This window comes from Cyclopterus lumpus, chromosome 14 (genome assembly GCF_009769545.1).
Source record: "Cyclopterus lumpus isolate fCycLum1 chromosome 14, fCycLum1.pri, whole genome shotgun sequence".
NCBI classification, from domain to species: Eukaryota; Metazoa; Chordata; class Actinopteri; order Perciformes; family Cyclopteridae; genus Cyclopterus; species Cyclopterus lumpus.
In genome coordinates this window covers 3,432,366-3,455,526 of record NC_046979.1, presented here as the reverse complement: position 1 = coordinate 3,455,526, position 23,161 = coordinate 3,432,366, and the positions used below count along the sequence as shown (strand labels likewise).

Below are 23,161 nucleotides of genomic sequence, written 5' to 3'. Positions count from 1 at the left end.
GCACGTGCATTATTTTTTAAAACAGTTTCGGGTGAGGGCTTCAACAGCTGATCGATCAAAATGGACAATAACGACACCTGGCCCCGCCCCCTCACCTTCTGATGACAAACTGGATCTGACCGCTGGCGGCTAAGATCTTGCGCAGCTTGGCCGCTCCGAAGCAGTTGGGCCGTCGGACCGAGACCCCCTCCGGCAGCCCGTTGACGTACAGGTCCTCCGGGTACATCTGGAACTTGGAGTAGGGCACCGTGGCCGGTTCGGGCAGGCCCAGAGCGTCGGCTGAGGAGGAGGAGACCGACTTCATGAGGTTTTACACACGTCTGCATGTCTTCATTGATAATGAACTATACGGGCGTCCGGAATGATGTTTCTACTCGTATTCATATTCTCTCTTCTGTTATTGCTGTTCCTTCATGCTTATGAAAGCTAAATGATAAATAACCTTGTAATTATAATCCTATATTCAGGTTTTTTTTTTAAGGGTGATTCTGTCTAGAGACTACAGATGAGAAATGGCCTCTAAAAAATGTTTTAAAAATGATTTGAATAGACTGTAAAAACGTTTCACTTGCTGCGCGCTGGTGGAGGTTGTGCAACACGGAGGATGAACTTCCTGTCCTCGTATGGGGGGGGGGGGGGGGGGGGGGGGGGGGGGGAGGCTTACAGGCAGCTTACCGTACTTAATGCTGAAGAGGCTCTCCACTTGTCTCCGAAGCTGAAGAATCATTTCACCAATGTCCTCCACCAGACTCCCAGCTAATCGAATTAAACGGATAAAAGAGAAGAAAAAAGAAAAAAAAACACATTTACACCGGGAGCATTAGGGGAGAATTATTACGCGAGGCGCGGCATCGGCAGAGGACATTACTACTCCTTCCCCCCCATCGCCATCTTCACTTTGATGAATTCCACCTGCTCCGCACTGACCTGGCAACCGGAGACCGGAGCAAATGAACTTGTAGAAGAAACTAAAATGAAAAAAAATGTTGTCTGTGGCCTCAAAATTACTGCAAACGCTAAATAAAACACTACAAAAATAAGTCCAAAAGAAAGATTGCAAGAACAGTAGATTTAAAAAAAATATATATATATGAAAATGGCGTTTGTGTCGGTACCTTCGGAGGACCTCCTGGCGCTCTGGGACGCGGCGCCGGGCGACAGAGCTTCAGCTGCAGGAGGACAAGACGGACAGCTGCTTTCAAATCGTCACGCAAAAATAACAACAACAATACAAAAAGATGTGATTTCGCTATTTAGGTGAATAAATAAATAAATAAACGACGCTTCGCTGGTAACAGCAGTCAGTGTGAAGTAACTGAATCACCGCCAGCTGTTTTCCTGCACTAATTACTACATCTATTTGTTTAGAGCTTGTGTTTACTGGCATATGTTACAACATGCAGCTGCTTACAGTATATTAGTATATATATATATATATATATATATATATAAATAAATGTTCAAGGAATTGCACACAATCAGTTTTTAAAAACCACATCTGTCACGGTCTTGTTTTTTTGTTTTGCAGGTGTTGTGTTTTATTTTGAAATGTCCACGCGTTCACTTGACTTCCTGCCCCGCCCCCCTGATTGAACCCTCCTGTGTGTAATCACCTGTGTGTTTAACTACCTTGTTTTACTACCTGATCCTGTTTTGGTTTGTTTTTTGGTGTTCCCCCTCAGCTTTAAAGGTAGGGAGACAACATTTTTAACCCTTTTTTACAATGCCGGTAAATCTGAATTAAGTATAATTTGGAGTTCATGGTGTATCCGTTAAATGAACTGAACGATTTCACCCGGTATGAACCTGTCACTCAAAGCACTTAATTAAACCAAACCTTCAAGTCTTGATGGAACATGGCGTCTAACTGGGGCTCCAAGTTTAATGACAGAAGCCAAATGAAATAAAAAAGGAGTGCCTGACTGATTTATTCTGCTCTGTGCTTAAGTGGTCGATCATCCCATCATCTGCATTTTTTTTTGGGTACTTTTACTACGTTTAATGCAAAATGGCAAACGAGGGAACACTTGAATAAAAGAGCACGTAGTTTCGACATGTAGCATTTGCTGCACTTACCTTCGTGTTCTTTCCTTTTAGTGGTCATTTTGTGAAAGAAAAGAAAACTTAAACAAAGCACAATCAAATCAACCAAATAAAACAAAACGAAACCCCCTGAAAGCATCGTAGGCTAAAGCCCAAGGTCACATCGAGTAGACTCCTCCCCCCCCCCCTCCGTTGCACTGTTCATAGCACAGTTTGCTTTTATTCAGAAGAAATAAAAATGTCCCTTTTTTGACAGTTTCATTCGCGGTCCAGGTTTTAATAAGTCTTATAGACGTGCTTCTGAAATGTGAATTGAAAGGATTATTCTCTAACTGTTATTAAATGCACCTTTTTAAAGGGTCGGTTCACATAGATTTCTGCTGGTGAATTGAATGTTTGAGGCGAAATTAAACCAAAAGTATCTGCTTGGTGAGATACCAGTAGAGATGGGGGGGGGGGGACATATGTTTGTAATTTCTTGGTGGGAACCAACCCTCTAAAAAGGTGAAAAAAAAGTTTATTAACACGTCTAATAAATGAGGCCGGTGCAGTTCAGAAAGAGAGGAGTCTGCTCGGATGTCGTCCCTTCAGCTTCTAAAAAGGTGAACAGTTCCATGTTAGAGGGGGAGGATCCTTCTGGGCAGCAGGTCTACAGTCTGGAAACACGCACAACGCATCGGTCTTAAATCTGCCGATACGTGGTGCCTTTCACAGAGGAGAGCTAGTGTTGGTCGGACTGGGGAGAAGAGAAGAGCTACAGTGGAAGGGGGGGGGGGGGGGGGGGGTTTAGAGCTACGAGTGGCTGGGGAGGTTTTAGTCGTGGGGGAAGTGGGAGGGGAAAAAAAAGAAGGTATGTTTTTCATACGTGTGGCAGCTTATTTAGCTCCCTACAAAATCAGCCGGTGGGTGGAGCTGAAGTTCCAGGGGGGCTGCGGTGGGGAAAAAAGAGGTGGATGGAGTGGAGGGGGGGGGGGGGGGAGGGGGGCCGAGCTCACCTGCGGGGTTTTCCACTTGGTGATGGGGAGCAGAGGGCGCGGCGGGCTCGGCCGTGGCCGGACACGTTGCCGCGGCGACCGGCTCGGCCACGGACTCGCTGGGCTCCTCCCCTCCCGTAGCTCCCGTACCGGCCTCTGACGGAAAAAAAACAACAAAAAAAACACGACTATTTGTACACGCTAAAATATTATTTCTCTTCTCGGATGTGACACTGACAGACGCGACCATAATGTTCAGATGAACGTGTTGAGAACCTCCCCCCCCACCCCCGTGCACGGCTCACCTGGCACGGTGACTTGAATGATGTCCCCATCCGGAGGCTCCGTTTTAATCCTTTTCAAAGGAATGCAATCTCCCGACGGACCTGCGGGGATGGAACAGTGTTTTTACGGCGGCGTTAAACGGACTGGAAGCAGCTGACAGGTTGTGTTTGAATCTTTTGTTGTACAAATAATAAGAAAAAATGCTTTCATTTGCACATACCTGCTTCACAGTCAGCCAAGGGACTCACGCATGCACTTGCTGATCTGTGAGATTAAATGAAAACACACTCAGGTGACTTCCAAATTACAAAACCGGGTCATTAAATATACATAAGCACTTAGGTGGCGAGACACAAGGATGGCTCATGGCTACTAAACCGTATTAAAAAGACACAAATTGAATGAGAGTGCAGATTTCAGATTTGGCTTAAAGGAATGCTTCACCCCTAAAGTGACCATCACCCTGAGTTACCTTGAGTTCTTAAAGGAAACTTCCCCCCTCGTGCCTCAAAAAGGTGAACAAACAGAAAGGTCGCCGGACGTGTCCTGATAAACCTTGAAGCGTTCACAGGCCAGAAGAGATTTATAATCCCACCAGCGTGTTCTGGGTCTACCTCTGGTTGTATAGAAGTCTATGCTTCATGTGTTAAAGCTGCATTCTCTCTACCGACCACCAGGGGGCGACTCCTCTGGTTGGATAGAAGTCTATGCTTCATGTGTTAAAGCTGCATTCTCTCTACTGACCACCAGGGGGCGACTCCTCTGGTTGGATAGAAGTCTATGCTTCATGTGTTAAACCTGCATTCTCTCTACTGACCACCAGGGGGTGACTCCTCTGGTTGTATAGAAGTCTATGCTTCATGTGTTAAAGCTGCATTCTCTCTACCGACCACCAGGGGGCGACTCCTCTGGTTGGATAGAAGTCTATGCTTCATGTGTTAAACCTGCATTCTCTCTACTGACCACCAGGGGGTGACTCCTCTGGTTGTATAGAAGTCTATGCTTCATGTGTTAAAGCTGCATTCTCTCTACTGACCACCAGGGGGCGACTCCTCTGGTTGTATAGAAGTCTATGCTTCATGTGTTAAAGCTGCATTCTCTCTACTGACCACCAGGGGGCGACTCCTCTGGTTGTATAGAAGTCTATGCTTCATGTGTTAAAGCTGCATTCTCTCTCCTAACCACCAGGGGGCAACTCCTCTGGTTGTATAGAAGTACATGCTTCATGTGTTAAACCTGCATTCTCTCTCCTGACCACCAGGGGGCGACTCCTCTGATTGGGTGTGGTATTAGAATTCTCTGAAAAACTGAACTAAGACGACGATTCTGAGACTTCAGGTAACCAGGTACATCAGTTGTTGTATCTATTTAATCATATTTATTTAAGCACATCACAGCTGGTGTCACAGTAGGAAGGTAAACGATGAATACAGTGTGTATATATATATATATATGAACAGTTTAATTCAGTCCGCACTCAGAGTAAAGCCACTTAGCCACTAAGTGCGATACAGTCTCATATCTCCGGGTTGCACACTGTGTGTGTGTGTGTGTGTGTGTGTGTGTGTGTGTGTGTGTGTGTGTGTGTGTGTGTGTGTGTGTGTGTGTGTGTGTGTGTGTGTGTGTGTGTGTGTGTGTGGGCTCTGACCTGCTGCTGTGAGGATTGCTGAGCGGCTCGGCGGCGGCGGGCATCGGGATGCTCAGATTGTCCAGGAAGTTGTCTTCGGGCATGCAGCCCAAGTCGTGCTTGCCCTCCTCCCTCGCGATCTTGCCGGCGGCTTTTCGACAACGGAACAAGACAACGAGATAAACAAAACGGCGAGTAACATCTGTGGGCTGAAAATCCTATATATATGTATATATATATATATATATATATATATATAAAAACACTCGACTGAACAGTTACTGTAATTAATTGTGCGGTCGACTGCTGAGCTCACAGAGCAAACATGAAATGTTTTTCCCACAGTTCCCTTTGGCAGGATGTAGAGGATTTTTATTAAGACTGCATTATTGTCAGCTAGCTGTACATAATAAACTGGGAATTTGCCCGCAGTATGGAAACCAGTGATAATATATATATATATATATATATATATATATATGTATATATATATATAAACACACACACACACACGCTCACATTTTTAGCTATAAGTTTGAATAAATCATGTTGTTTGAAGGAGATGTTTTTACAGCAATATAAAATAAATATTAGCGATGGAATTAACTTGTTCATTCAGGTATCATAATCAATATCAGAACACCTCTAGTGAAGGCATGACATTAAGTCTAGAAAAGGGAGGTAAACTATTACACACTATCCATCCAATTAAAAACAAACAGAAACCTCACAGATCTAGAAAGACTGGAAGGTTTTCCAGTGTTACAGATCGGCAGCGTTTCATTAATGAATCAAAGCTCGCGTGCGTGAGAAAATGGTATTAAAAAAGATAAATAATGTAATCTTACCAGTGAAAATCCTTTCATCAAACATTCTGGAACACAACACACACACAACAAAAAAAGGAAAACAGGCCATTAGTCACAGAGTTCAAAGACTGTTTCAGCTCTCGGGGGCAAACAAAAAAAATAAAAAACCCCATGATGCAAATCACCGTACATGTGCAGGAAGACGTCATTAATAGCCTTTTAACCACTCTTTAAAACAACCAGCACCAGTCAAACAATCGCGTAAATGAGTCATTTCTTACCCGCTGGCTAAAAATAACAGTCTCCGTCCGCCGGCATCCCAATTAATCTTCACACACACACACACACACACACACACACACACACACACAACTGTTTCTTTAAGTCATGTGTGTTTACATTTGTTTAGAGATTAAGATTGGACTTCTGAAACTTCCAGCTGTTGAAGAAGAGCCCCCCCCCCCCCCCCCCACCTTTTTTCCTCTATAGTTTAGTAACCGTCTGGCGCATTAAAAGCCAGATGTCCTGATTGTGTATTGGGGTCAAGACTCGATAGTCTGCAGCCAGAGCTCATAAAACACATCGAGAAACAGCGTTGATGATCGCGCTCTTTCCCTAAAACATTTGAAGTGTGGTTTGAAGGGGGGGGGGGGGCTTGTTGTTACATGTCGGTCTCACAGCGCTGCTGGTATTCCACATTGTTCCCGTCGTCAACAAATACCATAAAAGGATCCTCAGACCCGTCTGTGTCTCCTCCCTCTGTTCCTCTCGTTGCCGTGGTTTCATAGAGCGCCAGAAGTGGATTAATGCACCCGCTGAAAATAGTCCCACGCAAATCTACTGTTTACTCTTGAGTGTCTAGCAAAACTAGCAGTGGCCAACTGTTTTTTTTGGGGGGGGAATTAGTTTTTGAGTGTGGCCAAAAAAAAAGAAGAAGAAGAATTCAATATTGATGTCATGACTTTGGAAACGTGCATTGAGGAAAATAAAAGGAGTATGAGGCGATATCTACGAGGAACAATGGAATCATTAACACATTGGTTGTAAAGATATGAATGGTGTTGACGCGGCAAGAAAATAATAAAAATCACACACACACACACACACACACACACACACACACACACACACACACACACACACACACACACACACCAAGCGTGGTACACGACTTGTGTTTCGAAGTAGTGCTTTAATTTGACTCAAAACGTCATAAATCCAAAATCATACAGATTCATCGGTTGGTGACCAAGATAAACTCACTTCGGACCATGATTGTTTAATATAGAACATGGATTTTCTTTAATTTCGGTCGTTATTACTTGTGATATCATCTGTGCATTAATTAGCAGCGAGGCGGCAGCTTCAAATGAGGTTCCAGTGAAAAGCTGCCAACCGTTATAATTAACCATCAGTTGGTTTACGACTGAACAAAAGTCCGTCAACAAAGAACGTGCCCGAAAAAAACCACCAAAAAAACCAGAACATCGGGTCCTGCATCTGGAACATCTCCCCCCCCCTTTTTCAATCTTTCCCTAATTCTATTACCGCTAATGAGCCGCCTGCAGGATCGGGTAAAAGATGCGTTATCTGCGACGAGGCACGGTCGGTGGCTCATTTTAAAATCGGCTCAAACAAAAAATGCCGGAGAGGGGGGGCGGGGGCATGAATGGAAATGGTTTTGCCAGTCGGCTGGGCGCAGATGGCACAGTGGCTGCTTATTAACAATCTCTCTAAATAAAGGTTTTCAGAGGCAATTCAAATACCGTTTGTGGACAAATTAATCCCCCAAAAAAAGTACATCACGCCGACTAAAAACAGCGCTTCGGACATTAAAAGCGTCGGTTACCGTTTGACAATGAAGCGGATCCCGTGGCGCTCCTCCAGGATGCGCTTGAGCTTGGGGACCCCGTAGGTGCAGGGTCTCTTGAAGGGGATCTGGTCCGGGATGCCGATGATCTCCACCGCCCCTGGATCGCAGGCGATCTTGCGGTAGGGGACAGGCACCATGTGATCCAGGCCCAGGGCCTCGGCTGGAGGCACACAACAACAAGCAATGAGAATATCACTTGGATATTTCAATTTAACGACAAAGTAATATTTGGGGTTTTAAGCATTTGGAGCTTTGCCTTCAGCTCCATGCAAAAGTTTTACAGAAGTGAAATAATTCCAGCTAAATGAGGAATTAAAACTTTAAAAGGTCGCTGCGGGCTCGGATAAAGAAAATCTGGAAAACGGGATCCCGTGAGCAGGAAACGTTCGCTTAAAATTCGTGGTGCAAATATTGAGGAGAACTTGTAATCTCTAGTTGAGCTCATTTTCTTTTTTTTTTTTTTTTGGGGGGGGGGGGGGGGAATTAACAAGCGTTTTAAAAAAACAACATGAATCACTGAGGAGGAGATGATCAAACCGAAGCGCTGACCCCAATCCATCAACATCCGAAGATACGCACGCCGTCATCGCCGAGCATGAACGTTTCGGAGGAGGCTGGGACACCTTTTGAAAAAAAATTAAAACGCTGCCCGACTGCGACATTAAAAAATGAATGCAAAGAGAGAGAGACGCTCACCGTATCTGCTGTTGAACAAGATCTGCACACATTCTCTCAACGTGTTGATGTCCTCCGTTTCCCGAATGAACGAGTCCCATTTTTCTGCAAAGAAACGCACACGATGAATTCAAATGAGCCGAGTGCCAAGGAGCTGAGATTAATCTTCGCCCATCTACTCGATGTCAACTTGGGAAATAAGTGCAATCTTCTTACGGAGAACGTTTTTCATAATACTCAAAGACACTTCACATAATTAAAACATCCTAAAAGCTAAAAATAAATAAATAAGAATAGCTAAAATACAGGTAAAACAAATAAATAGGGACTTTTGAGTCGCTCGGACCCTGATAAGAAAGTAAACAAAAACAAACAATCACACATTAAAAGCAGTTCTGAACAGGTGGGTTTTGATTTGCGATTTGAATGAGGAAAGATCAGTGCAGTCTGGGATGAGTTTGGGGAGAGTTCCAGAGGGAGGGGGCAGATATGGAGAAGGCTCTGTCACCCCACGTCCGGTGCTTGGTCCTATGTGGGATGGAGCAGGTCGGTGAGGTAGGAGGGGGCCTGATGGAGTGTGGTGGTGGAGCAGGTCGGTGAGGTAGGAGGGGGCCTGATGGAGTGTGGTGGTGGAGCAGGTCGGTGAGGTAGGAGGGGGCCTGATGGAGTGTGGTGGTGGAGCAGGTCGGTGAGGTAGGAGGGGGCCTGATTATTGAGGGCTTTGTGAGTGAGGAGAAGGGTTTTGTATTGGATCCGTTGTGGGACGGGGAGCCAGTGAAGGCTCTGGAGAACAGGGGTCATGTGATCACGGGAGCCGGAGTGGGTGAGCAGGCGAGCAGCAGAGTTCTGGATGTATTGGAGTTTGTTTAGGATTTTGGAAGATGTGCCATAAAGAATACTATTGCAATAGTCAATTCTGGAGGTGATGAAGGCGTGGATTAAAGTTTCAGCAGCAGATGAGGAAAGTGATGGGCGGAGACGGGCTGAGATGTTTTTTAGGTGGAAGAAGGAGGTTCTGGTGATTTGTTTGATGTGATGTTCAAATGAGAGGTTGCTGTCAAACATGACTCTGAGGTTGCGGATGTGAGGGGAGGGAGACAGAGTGGAGTTATCGATGGTGGGGCAGAAGTTGTGACTGGTTTTGGTGAGAGATTTGGGGCCGATGATGATCATATCCCATTTATTACAGTTGAGTTTGAGAAAATTGGTTTGCATCCATGATTTAATGTCAGTGAGGCAGTTGGTCAGAGTGGAGTGAGTAGTAGTGGTAATGGCCTTTGTGGAGATGTAGAGCTGGACATCATCGGCGTAGCAGTGGAAGAGGAGACCGTGATGACGTATGATGTTACCAAGAGGGAGCAGGTAGAGGATGAACAGAAGAGGACCAAGCACCGAACCCTGGGGGACGCCCTGAGACAGAGGAGCAGTGGAGGGGGTGTAGTTGTTGATGCTGATGAATTGTTGTCTGTTTGTTAGATATGATTTGAGCCAGGAGAGAGCAGTTCCGGTGATGTTGAGGGACGATTCGAGGCGGGAGAGAAGGATGTTGTGGTTGATGGTGTCGAAGGCTGCAGTGAGATCCAGGAGAAGGAGAATGTTGAGGTGGCCAGAGTCTGAGGAGAGGAGGAGGTCATTGGTGACTTTGAGAAGGGCTGTTTCGGTGCTGAGCTGTGAGCGGAAACCAGATTGAAATGGCTCGGAACAGATCGTTGGAAATGAGGTGGGTTTTGAGTTGTGCAGCGACGACGCGTTCCAGTATTTTTGACAGGAAGGGAAGATTTGAGATGGGCCGGAAATTGCTCATGGTCTCAGGGTTGAGTCCAGGTTTCTTGAGGATGGGGGTGACAGCAGCCAGTTTAAGTGTGTCGGGGACTGAGCCGGAGTTGAGGGAGGAGTTGATTATTGCTATGATGAGTGGAGCAATGACTGGGAGACATTCCTTGGTGAGAGTAGATGGTATGGGATCCAGGATACAGGTGGAGCTTCTCATTCCTGTTGTGAATGAAGAGAGCTCCAAAGGGGACACAGGGGAGAACTGAGAAAGGGGCTGAGGGGTGAATATGGGGAGAGGGGGTGGAGAAATGGAAAGGGCAGGTGAGGTCTTCAGGTTGCTGTAAATTATATCAATTTTTGTATTGAAAAATGAAAGGAAAGAGTTGCACTTGTCGACTGTAAAGGATTTGGAGGTGTTGTCCCTGGGTTTGAGAAGCTTGTTTATTGTTGAGAAGAGAGCCTTTGGGTTGGTAGGTGGTCCTGAGATGATAGCGTCATTGTATTGTTGAAGGTAGTCAGAGTGGGCTTGGAGATGGACTGTTAAACCAGTTTTCCTGCAGAGTCTTTCAAGCTGGCGCTTACGGGATTTCATGTGGTGGAGATCAGGAGTATACCAAGGAGCTGAGTGAGTGAATGAGACTGTTTGGGTTTTAATAGGAGCCAGCTGATCAAGACAGGAGGAGAGTGTGTTATTGTAGTAATTTACGAGATCGGAGGGATTATCAGACAGTGGGAAAGGGGAGGCCGACATGGTACTGGCAAGAGAGGCTGAAAGAGTTGTGGGGGAAATAGTTTTGAGATTTCTGAAGGATATGTTGCGCTTGGTTCTTGGGATGGGGATAGGGATGCCGATGTCCACGGTGATAGCCAGGTGGTCGGAGATATTGAGGTTGAGGCTGGAGAGCTGAAGTATTGTGAGACCAGTGGAGCAGACCGAATCCAGGATGTGACCTCGGCTGTGAGTGGGGAAGTTGATGTGTTGTGTGAAGTTGAAGCATTGTAGCAGTTCTAGGAATTCTATGGCAGGTTTACATTCCGTGTCATCAATATGGATGTTAAAATCACCAAGGAGGAGAACGGCAGGTGACATACTCTTGACATCGAAGTAGCTTAGCCCTTAATGGTTCAGGTTTAGTATAGTTTAGGCTTTGTTCAGTAAACAATGCTTGGCTTCAGTGCGAGCCTGCAAAGCCAAGCGGGGCGAAGGAGAACACAAAGAAACTAAAATGCACAAAGAACACCCCCTGGGACGGCAGATTAGAACTTCTTCCTCCACAATTTATGATATATATATATTGTTGAGGCTGGTATTGATATTTAAGAAAGAAAACGCTGATAAAGAATCCTTAAATTTGATGATGTAGAATTGTAAAAGCGTGTGGATCTTAAATTGTGGTGTTATATGAGGTACTTCTCCATAGTCAGTGTCAGTTGAGTTGTTTTTATTTACAGGTAATACATAATACACTGACTATGTAAAGAATCGCATGTAACCACATTTTAAAAAATATCTAAACTATCAAGACATACCTTTTTTAAAGGAATAATTCCACATTTTGCGAACCGTTTGTCTTTCTTCCTGAAGGCTTGATTAAAAGAGTGTTACCCCTCTGTGTCTGTATTTATATAAATACATAATCTTCCTCCAGAACAATCGTACGGAATGAAATAACGAGAAGCGCTGACATTTAACTTGAAAGCTAATTAAAAAAGGGAAATGTGATGGAACTATTGAGCACATTAAGGTTTGTGCAGTTCAAATCGTTCACATCTTTAGATGCTGCTCATTAGTGACGACTTCCAAAGTCAATATATCTGACTTAAGACTTCCCAAAACACAGACAAGAGGTGAACCGACTCCTCTAATAAACCGGTGTCGATTCAATCTTACCTGATTTTTCATGCACGATGGAGAAGAGCAGCCTCTTGGAGATGTGGATGCCAGGAGGGCTCTGACCCTGCTCACCAGGTAGCCTTGTTGTCTCATCTGAAAATGCAAGAATACACTCCAGTTCAATTCACTTTATTTCAGCCGGCGATGCTTCGAATCCACTAAGATGCTGGACGGAACGATCAAGTTAACTCGGCTCTATGCAGACGATGTGGTTCTGTTGGCTCCGAGGCTGAGGCCATGGCTCTCTGCTGGACAATGAGGGGATTGCACCCTTCCAGGTTGGGGAGTGAGTCACTTCCCCAAACGAGGGATGTTTGAATATCTCGGGGCTCTTGGTTATGAGCGAGGGGGAAATGGAGCGTCGGTTTGACGTTGTCCATCCACGTTCTGACCCTCACTATTGTGAATACAATGTGTTTCCTTTATAGGCTTAGCCAAGTGTGGAGGAGCTCAGAGTAGAGACGCTGATGTGGTTCCACATCCGAGCAAGATGCCTCCTCGACGATGTGTATAACAAGGAAACGTGCGATAAAAGTAAAGTGCTGCTTCGAGTGAAATAATGAGCCGTATAATAATCAGACTTCAAAGAACACACTTGTCTAGGGCACACCGGAGGCGCACGACAAAGCACGACATGTTGGTCGTAGAGAGTTTACATTTCATTATCAAATCACGCTCGTGATTGTGAACGTCGTCTCAATCTTGAACTTTACACCTCCTCACAAAAGGAATCTTTACAATGCTGTGATTGTGGACAGCCACCCTCCTCACGTGCACGTCTCACCGTTGCTAGGGCAGTCCTTGACGGACGTGCTCATCTTGTCGGCCCCCGCGCTCCAGTTGGCCAGTCTGTCCTTGCCCAGGTTGAGGAGCGACATGGGCTTGAAGTCCAGCTTGCAATCGGGGGGCGGTTTGGAGGACATGGGCATGCCGTACAGGAAGTTTGACAGGACAGAGTTGCTGGAAGAGGCGGGACTTGATGACGTCTTCCCGGCGCCGTGGCAGCCGGGCGTCACGCCGCCGGTGGAAGAGTTTTGATTGATATCGGCGCCGGGCTTGGCTTCGTCTGCTGGCCTGTAACGCGGACACAAAATCAAGGAGGGAAGTCATGTTTAGGGTGGCATCAAGTTTTTTGTTTGCAAACTCTGCGTCGCTCGCCAAGTGTCTCTTGGCTTATTTTGCCGCGGCAACGGCTCCTTTTGAACATTATTCCCGTGATAACTTTTCGAATGAGTGATTAAAAGCTAAATTGAATCAGACGATGTGTGTATTTGTGGGCAAAGGCATGTGAAAAGGCATATGTTTTTTAATGGAGTAAACATCGAAAAGAAAGTTTTATGCTCAGAAACGGATAAAAAAAAGCGACTTAAATGTAGAATGTTTGACGAAAAGCCAATAAAACTGCTTTTCCACCAAGAAAGTCCTGGTAATTTGAGTCCTGGGGCTACTTTTAATGGAACTAAAAGGTTCCTTCGGCTCTCTGCCGTCTGTTTCCCTGGTGGTGCTGGTTGGCTTCAAGGGAAAACACACACATTCTGCAGCCTGCGGTTCAGTGTGTCCGCCTGTTTCATCTGACAAAAGACAACACGTTGGAAAAAAAACAACCTTGGTTTTGTCTCACTGCGACGACATTTACGGCCTCACGGCATCTACTGATGCACATAGTAATGAATGAAGTGCAGGGGGAGGGCGTCGGTCTCCACACAGTCAATCACCTGTTGAGCGTTTGATGGTTATTTATTTGGCCTTCAGAATGTAACGGCTGAGAAACATTCAGACAAAATTAGGTAAAAGTCACGTATCCGCCGGGGGAAACAGTCGGAAAACTTTTCAGTCTTTTTTTTATTAGTATTAATGAGTCTGGAAGCTGACCCCGAAGCCTAACTTCACTTTATCAGAAAAAGAGAAATGCTCTCCCTTCGTCCCTAAAATGGTTCCTAAATCAATATTGGAGCGCGCCCTTGTTTTATTAAAACAAGAAGTAGTACGCAGAGTTCCTACACAAGCACTTTGTAAACTCTGTTAAAGGCGCTACGTAAATAAAGTTATTTGTATTTTGGGGAGTTTTTCCTGATTCGATGTGAGGTCCTGGGACAGGGATGTCGTATGTGTACAGATTGTAAAGCCCTTTGAGGAAAATGTGTAATTTGTGATATTGGGCTATACAAAATAAACTGAATTGAATTGAATATTATTATAGTTTCAGACCCTGGTCCTCTGTGGTTAAAACGTCCCAAAAGGGGCTCATGTGCTCAAATGAAGCTCTAATGAAGTGTTCACGTTGGATTAAACGTATATTTTCCATCACAAACTACATACAGTATAATCAGAGACTCCTGGCTGTTTATTATTAGTCACCTGGTTATTATGTAAGCCGAGGGCGTGAGTTGACCTCCCAAATACAAGACCAGTACCACTAGCCGGGCTTCGGCTACATCAACGTGAATCTCCGAGCGAGATCTTGGGAGACTAACGTGTAACTTTTAGAGTGTTTTTCCACAGCTGAATTAAAACCCTGTCTATCCGTCGCTAACGCACTGCAGCCCTTCTGCTCCCAATAACTGGCCACAAGAGAAGCCAGCACAGCTACGTGCTTCCAGCCGCACACAAGGGTCGATCTCTGCAAAGCATTAAAGCTGAAATGCCTATCTTTTTTTTTTTTATTCCTCCCCCCATTCCGGAGATGTGAAACAGCTGGTTTCGTGATGTCCCAAAAACAGCGGAGTAACGGACGTTCTGTCTTCGCGGACTCACCTTTTTACGCTGAACTGGATGCGGTGGCTCTGCTCCAGGATCTTCATCAGCGTCTTGGTGTCGTACTCGGAGGGCTTCTTCAGGGCGACCCCCTCGGGCAAACCGTGGGCCGCCACACAGCCGGGGTCCTTCTGGATCCACTCGTAAGGCACAGGGACCAGGTTGCTCTTTCCCACGGCCTCACCTGCGTATTACACAAAGCACCTGCGGTCACTTTGGAGGGGTTGCAAAGCGAAAGGAAGGAAACGCTGAGGTGTTTTTGCACGATTCAATTCAACCTATTCAGGGGAGGGGGGGGTGGCGGCTGAAATAATACACGAGGAAATCAATACCAGGTCCAAAAGTCCATTTAACTGGAGTGTCACCGTGCACTGCATTCAGCAGCACTCTTCCATCACATGCACAGATCATTTTCCAGCATCCCATTAATTAGGAATTCAGTAAAATGACAACTCTCTGCACGTCACAGTGCAGCCACAATGCAACATGCTGAGCCAAAGAACTGCACATGTACGTTCTAATAACCGGAGTGAACATGTGTTATATTTCTTATATTTTAGTATCCTAGTGTTCCAGAGAAGGACTTGTGTTCCACTCGGTGGCTCCTTACTGTAAAGTACAGTGAAGACCTCCTCCACCATCTTCCTCAGGACGAAGATGTTGGACTGAGCGTCCGACAGAGCTCTGGGTTTCCCGAGCTCGCCGTCCGTACTCTGTTTGCTGAGCTCGCCTTCCTGATCTTTGGTATGGGCGTTCGCTGTGGGAGGATTCTGCAGACACGGCCCCCCTGAGAGGATTAAAAAAAAAACGACAACAAAAAAATCACATCTTGCAAAATTATGGGAATATTAGAAAACATTTCAAGATGCAATATGACTTTTATATTTGTGTTGGATTTTACTACCGGCGCTGACATCTGAAATATGGCTCAGCTTTTCAAACTTGCACACTAGTTTGTTTACAGGAAATGTGTGTGTGTGTGTGTGTGTGTGTGTGTGTGTGTGTGTGTGTGTGTGTGTGTGTGTGTGTGTGTGTGTGTGTGTGTATGTGTGTGAATGAGAAGCCAATTGTGATTTTAGCCTTTTAAATGTGACAAGAAGGAACTGCAACATCAAATAAACCTCTTAAATTTTTTTTTAAAAGCCTCCGACGAGGTTAATGCTAAAAAAATAAATAATAAGTTGTTATTTTCTGGTTTCGCGCCGAATGAGAGGCGTCTGAATCAGTCAAAGAACGACGGCGGAGAGCAGGACTCACGGCAAAACTTATAGAAGTCTGTCTGGATCTCCCTCCTGGAGTTGAGGAACACTCTGCCCTTTTCTGTGCCGACGGCGATCACGCTGTCCTCGTGCACGGTGACGCACGCCACCTCGGCGTTGAGCTTGGACATGGCCATGCACTGCAAAGACAAGGAGGCGTCAGTCACTCGCCAGTCATTCCCCCCCCCCCTTGAGGAAGACGTGAGGAACTCCTTTGAGGAAACCGAAGGACCGAGAAGAGCTGCATTCGGATTCTCTTGTGCTGCGACAACTCAAGTCAATTAATTCAAATATAATAATAGTTAACAACACAGTACGTCGTCGGTCAGTTGGTTCTATGTTATGATCACAGACTGCATATGGACGTAGTCTGGGCTTTTTTTTGCAAACAGTGAATGGAAGTGACCTTATTTGGACTGGGGAGGAGTCTACGTCTTTCTGGTAGAAAGACCTGTCAATCACAAGGTTCTCTCTGCGTTCTGTGATGCCCTGCTATTTTAAAGCTAAGGATAGATCAAGCTAACGTGGCCCCGAGCCGTTGCCTAGCAATGCAATTTTGTGGAAGCGGCGTGTCACGTAAACATTATGGAGACAGTGGAACATTTTAATGCCGTCAGTCTCAGACAGTTTGAAGTGAATGCTTATTTTAAAAAATTAAAATAAAGCAATATATAATCAGATATCGTATTTATATACATTTTTATCCAAGAGATGTAGCTAAAAATAATGGGTTTTTTTCCATTTGACTAATAGTTGATTAATCAAAGGACCAATCTACATATTAATTTATAATCAATATGCATTAGTTGCAGCCCTAGATGGAACAAGATACTCTCACACTCATATTATCAATTTGAAATGCATGATCACATTAATAAGAAATACAAGCCGTTTTATTAGCACCTTGGATCTCCACTAATTTGCTCGTAGCTGTCGATGGTCTTGATAATCTCGAGACCTGGATCTGGGTGATACATACCACCGAGTCGAGGGCAGAGACCAGGCTGGTGAGGATCTCCTGTCGGGCCGACACCAGCGGGGCCTGCGGGTCGCCCCGGGAGTTCGTCCTGACGCCGCCGTCGCCACCACCGCCGCCGCCACCACCGCCGCCGCATGCCAGCTTCCTCATCTGAGCCATGCCTCTGCGGAAGGACCAGATGAAACGCGGATTTAGGCAGGGAGGCCACCCATCGGGACATTGCGCAACACCGCATGCATTCGAGTTTCACGTGCAGCAGTGACCTGCATTCAAAGCGGTTTCTGCTGACATCCTTTGGTTTGGCTTTTAAGCGAATGCAAGCGCGCATCGATCTGATACCGGAGCCCGGAGAGACGATTGAGGTAAGGAAAGGGTGTACGCGTTTCTTCTTATCTTCAGGATGCAGATTCCATTCACCAACAACAGATTGCGTTGGGCGTCACGTCAACGTGCTTGCAGTGACAACCCGGCGATACAGCGAGTTGGGACATTTCAACTAAAAAAAACACAAATGTCAAACTCGTGGTGGCGCGAGAGAAGTAAAAAAGGTCAAGGGAGTTCACTAAAGACATCAGGACTCATCGGTGAACCCTAAAACTTTGTGCCAATGGAAGTTGAGATCATTTGGACTGGATGAGTGAAAACACGTTGAGCCGCTAGCTCGTCCAACATCCCAAGAGTCCCCCACCGCTAGCGTGGCTAAAACTGCGAATCCATCCGAATTCATGCATATTATGGTTTGACTTGGGCTAATTAGAGCACTCGCGTGATGTCACATGAGCCTCTTTATACGGCGTGATCTCCCCTGGACAGGTGGTCCAGGGAAAGGGAGACCCCCCCGACTTGAGGTGGCCCGAGATAAGTTTCCGCGACCGTGCAGAGCGCCGGAAAAACTAGAAAAAAATACAACTAAATGACCTAAACTCCAGATGACATGACAGTATGGAGGGAAACAGATAGGGACTGTTAGAGGGAAGAAAGGAAGAAAAAAAACGGCTCGGCTAAAACCAGACCACCATGTTCTCATGGCAACTGAGGCCCGTCTCCTTGGAAACTAATCTCGGGGCATTTGAACAATGCGGCTCTGGCCTTTAATCTCTCCAGACACTGGGAACCATTATGCTAGCCTCTGGCAAGCCCGAACCACTGACTCAATAGAGAGAGGTGGAGAGAGAGAGAGAGAGAGAGAGAGAGAGAGAGAGGGGAGGGTGGGTGGATGTGACGGGGTTCAGCTGCACCGGTCTGAACACGTTGAGTCTATTGGCCGTCTAAATCTGCCTCCCCTGAGGCCACAGCAAACATTAGCCCCCTCCCTAAATTATTGCGGCCTCGAAATAGATGGCCTCTTTCCATGCACATCTTTAAAAAGGAAAAAAAAGAAGGGGGGAGCAGCGAAGGAGGAGAAAAGGTGGGGATGAGCTTAAGCGCAGGCTCAAGATTAATACCGTGTCAAGAGGAAGCACAAGTGCACCGCCGCGGTGGTTCTCTGTGAAGGTCCAACAAATATAAGCGACAGATTGTACCATTGAAACGTGAAGCTAGAGGGAAAAAAGGAATCAAAGATTAGATAATAGCTCACTTATTCACCTTGTAGCCCCGCCTTAAAGCATACCCTGCTTTATGGTCTATTTGACTCTTGACACATAAATAATGATCCCACAGCTTCCACACAGTGAGACATACAGCTTATGAATTCATCATAAGCTGTATGTCTCACTCATCATTCTCTGTATCCGAAGATGTCCAAATATCGGTATCAGAACTGAAAATCGTCTAATGAGCTGCATTGAGTGTGTAAAAATGTACGGGGGAATCTATTTTCAAATTGTTTGCTCAAAAGATGACAAAGAAACCGCTTTGGTTTTTTTTTTTTTACATTTGTATCGATGTCTTATTGGATGGATATTGCAGGGTTTTCTCCTGCATCTTAACATCCTGGGCAGACTGCCAGAGTGCCACTTGGAGCCAACCTCTAAGTGAATTTGCTCAGAAACTGCATAAAAACCTGTTTAAGAGGGACCCAAAGAGGTCTGTAATACCATAAGGCTGTTTACTGACAGAGGGGGCACTCTGGCTACAAATCCAAATATTGTCAAAATATACACGAGTCAGTGAAGGTGACTGGTGAATTATGTTCCCATTAAACAGGAAGCTATCATCGCTCTCTGCCAGATTTCTTTGAAACAACAAAAACAAGAGTGTCTTTGGGGAGTCTGAAACGAGGCAGAACATGACCACACGGTGTCAAAAAGGATTTATGTACACCAGGAAGGTGTTTACTTAAGTTAAGTCTGCTGGCCCGGTATGCGAGGCACCTGTCACTCTCTCAAGTCTGTATTTTTGGATGGAGAAACATTTCTGTCTGGCTTATACATTAAGCTGGATATCCTTTAAAACACATAATGCGGTTACAGCAACCTCCTTCTGACAAGCGAAGCCAACGCGGAAGTGTCTTGATCCGGTTACAAAAATAAGTCAGATCATATAAACGTAGAGAGAGAGAGAGAGAGAGAGAGAGAGAGAGAGAGAGAGAGAGAGAGAGAGATTTTCCTCAGTAAACATTGTGAACATGAGTTCATGGTCACAATAGAGCGGGCTTGAAGTGATTGACAGGTCTCTGCCGCTCTGCGTCTCTTCCAACTAGGGTCACTTCTGTTCACTGGTTGCAAAAATCCAAAGATGGCGACGGCCCAATCGCCGGACTCGAGGCTTCCAAAACGGCTGTCGGAAACAAAACCAACGGGTCACGATGACTACGTCCACTTCTTGTCTACAGTCTGTGGGTAGCACACAAGGGTCAAAGGTTACCCAGAGCAGATCCTTGTTACTTGTGCCTTATTTGAGCACGCAGGTTACGCAATGCACATTCCTTGCCAATGGTTTCACACGATTCCTAATCTACAGGTGGAAAAATCTTAACGAGGAAGGACATTCTTTCGTCACCTATTGTGAGGCCGAGAAACAAACAAACACACGCACACGGAATGTAAACGGGAATGTTGTTTGATGGCAAAGACGACCACACACGCACCTTATCATTTAATATCTCTTTTAGACGTGTCGGCAGAGGCCGTACGGTACGTTTGTTTGTTTTTTCATGTGGATTCAACAAACATTTATTTTGGTGTTGTTTGCCGTGCCACAGAAGAAACTACGTGCTACTGGCTCAACTGGCTTTAAACTGGCACCGTGCCAGTCGGAGTGTGCGGCGCATAAAGTGTAATTTAACAGGTGCGAGACGACCTAGCAGGAGGGTCGGGGGGGGGGGGGGGGGGACTGTCTACACAGTCCGCCGAGGAGAGGTGTAATTAGGTGGGATTATGTGTGGGAATTCCACTGGGTATAAAAAGGGTCCTAAAATAAATGTTTAGTACAAAACATTTTACTTGTGAATAATGCAACTGCAACTTTGACGTACGACTCTACACTAAGCCACGGGTGTGGTTTGACAGCTACTTACTTATTAACACCAAACAACAACTCAATCCCGTGTGCTCGAGGCCTCGGCTTGAGGGAATGTCATCCCTGATTTCTTTTTGTTTGTTTAACTGCTGCGACACCAGGAAGGATTCAAGAACGGTAGAGAACGGACCCCAGATAACCAACGTGAGAGGATGTGCAATCCTCCAACACGGGCTTGGATTTGACAAAAGTACAAACACATTGGTTGAAAGCATTGTAAGCGACATTTGCAGTTAATAGGATAAATCATGCAAAAAGCATCCTGTAAGGCCCTACTTATTTTTACAAAATTGAAAATAGCCACACGTTAACATACAACATAAATATAGGCCTCATTTTCCTCCTGACGATACTGTGTTTATAAGGGTATTTGTGTTATAGTATATCAACAATTCAGTGGGTTGATTACCGGTTAATAAATCCATAACAACTGATTGTGTTGATTAATTCATCAGAGTAGGACGTGGCACTTATCGGACATACTATATGGTATCATGTGTGTATATTTAACTTTATACTGCCGTGTTTTATACCCGTGCAAAGGTATTTTAAAAAGTTGTGGTAAGTTCTTCTTGAAGCAGGAGAACTACTAACAAAGTTCACATCACATGAGAGAAAAGGAAAAAAAGGGGGTGGTGGTGGTATGAGAATTACTTTGAAAAGCTGGACCCAGGAGATCAAAAAAGAAAGAAAGAAAGAAGAAGCTTTGAAACCACAGGATATGAGACCTGGGGTGCAATAAAAAAAATAAAGTCTAGGTCTGTTCTCCCAAAAGGAAATGAGCTTTGTGGACAAATCTCGGTATTTGTTTTGTTCCTCTGTCTTGTGAATTCAATCCGCCAGACAAGACAGACTATAAAGTTTTATCCCAGTACTCTCTCCCTTTTTAAAAAACTTTAACGCTACAACCAAGCAGCTGAGAGAGAGAGAGAGAGAGAGAGAGAGAGAGAGAGAGACATAGAGAGTAAATAAGAAAACAGCACTCTTAAAAACACATTGACACACACCGAACAATTGGGAGTTTGCCTCACAGGAAATGCCTGTTTTTAGTTGAAGACATGGCAGCCAGTAAACCCGTCGTTTACTGCGGGTTAACAAGCCCGTGACTAACCGTTAGTCACGTCTTTTTTTATCGCTGAAGTTTAGAAAAAGCTGTCCCTACTCTCGTTTACCTTTTTTTGCGACGTTAGCTAGCTGGCTTTGTTGTTCTAGCATAAACGGAGGGTGGGTTGGTCGTGGTGCTGAGGGGGGGGGGGGGGGGAGAAACAAGTCATAAATATAGGCTCTCACAAGGTTACACGGAGACGTCCCCTCTTAACGGACACCAACTGCCGGCTAACGGTCACCTTCCCCTCGCTACTCACCGTGACGTTATGCCCAAACTAACCAACGGTTAGCTAACGGTCACGTAATAACCGTTGGGCTAACTAGCTTAACTAGCTAGCTTTAGCACTCGCTAGCTTTAGCACTTTTCCTTTCATGTCCTCTCAAACACCCCCCCACCACCACCACCACCACCTCCCCTCTCTCAACCCCATCCAGGTCCATAAATTACGGTTATAATCTGTACTATTTCTACACGGCACGAGTCACACACACACAAAACAAAAGGCAACGGTCTCCGCGAGAGAACACCCCGCGTTGGACCGCTGTGGAATATATATATATATATATATAAAAAAAAAAAAAAAATGGCCCGGCGAAATCTCTCACCTTAATTAGCGATTAAAGAGCCTTGTTGCTGCTGTCAATCCCGGAGTAGGTTTATTCCCCCCCGTTTTTTTTTAATCCATCAGGAAAACGCTCGCAAATTCCCATCCACAAATGTTAGCTGTGCCCGTCTGCTAAAACATCGTAATCCGGATCATCACTCTGTTGACTTCGATCGCACGTTTAACAGTCTATAATTTGTGTATTTATTCTTAGTTTATTTCGCTTTTTTTTTTTTTTTTGTTCACCCCCTCCACGGAGCAGGGTGTCCCTTTCCCCCTTTCTTTGTTCCGTAATCCAGTAAAATTGAAACTCATTCGCCTCCTGCTAATCCCAGCCCAACTCAACAACAGCATCTATTGGCTGCAATTTACATACAGGATTAACGGAGGAAACCTCTGGAAAATACCCCTCGGGGAATACAATTTTACATGGTGAAGAGATGCGGTGTTATTATTATTATTATTTTATTTTTTTATTAGGGCTGCGGGGTGTTTATTTCACTGTGTCTGAGACTTTGGCTGCAACTTCACAGTCTCAGTTAAAAAAATAAAATTAAAAAAGGAAGAAAGAAAAATAATCGTTTATTTTACCACGTTGCACATGCAAGGAATTGGACGAGGTGAAAGGTGCACAACAATAAACATTGAGATAGAATACACAAATAAGCAGCACTTTAAAACAAGTATATTTTTTAATAAGAAAATAAAAGATGTACAAGGGTGTTTAAGGTGGTTTAATGTGATGTGTTTGTAACCTATAATATCCAAAATTTAAGGCAGGAATGGATCTCCTGACCGTGACAGTTATAACATAGCATGACAGTTTAATATAAATGGGTTAGAGGGTTAACTATTTGTTAGTTATCTAATAATACATGTAAAACCTAATCATACACCGTGTATACTATGTTTAGCCACTTTTGCATTAGTTTACCCCTTAAACTATAAAACATTAATTGCAACAACAACAAAAAAAGAAGTGATTTGTGCCTGTTACTTTCACTTTATTTGCTTGCTTCTGCAAATAATAATCACTTATTTA

The 23,161-nt window shown here is 45.0% G+C and overlaps 1 protein-coding gene across 5 annotated transcripts in view; it reads right to left on the bottom strand.

Moving 5' to 3' along the window:
* Positions 1–22,459, bottom strand: part of gtf2ird1 (GTF2I repeat domain containing 1) — a 26,086-nt gene extending 3,627 nt beyond the window's left edge. For 2 of the 5 annotated variants that reach the window (XM_034549470.1, XM_034549474.1), the window contains exons 1-17: positions 22,121–22,459; positions 16,946–17,108; positions 15,965–16,106; positions 15,318–15,494; positions 14,708–14,891; positions 12,738–13,027; positions 11,951–12,046; positions 8,308–8,391; positions 7,588–7,771; positions 5,778–5,803; positions 4,951–5,080; positions 3,523–3,566; positions 3,323–3,403; positions 3,039–3,173; positions 1,116–1,169; positions 676–756; positions 96–279 (exon numbers count right to left, since the gene is read on the bottom strand). In XM_034549470.1, coding sequence (XP_034405361.1) covers positions 96–279; positions 676–756; positions 1,116–1,169; positions 3,039–3,173; positions 3,323–3,403; positions 3,523–3,566; positions 4,951–5,080; positions 5,778–5,803; positions 7,588–7,771; positions 8,308–8,391; positions 11,951–12,046; positions 12,738–13,027; positions 14,708–14,891; positions 15,318–15,494; positions 15,965–16,106; positions 16,946–17,104 — 2,051 coding nt within the window. In that variant the 5' untranslated portion in view covers positions 17,105–17,108; positions 22,121–22,459. Of the gene's footprint in view, positions 1–95; positions 280–675; positions 757–1,115; positions 1,170–3,038; positions 3,174–3,322; positions 3,404–3,522; positions 3,567–4,950; positions 5,081–5,777; positions 5,804–7,587; positions 7,772–8,307; positions 8,392–11,950; positions 12,047–12,737; positions 13,028–14,707; positions 14,892–15,317; positions 15,495–15,964; positions 16,107–16,945; positions 17,109–18,390; positions 19,386–21,697; positions 21,895–22,120 lie in introns of those variants that run through there. The other 3 variants (XM_034549472.1, XM_034549473.1, XM_034549471.1) reach the window with 3 other exon arrangements.
* Positions 22,460–23,161: the final 702 nt, after the last annotated feature.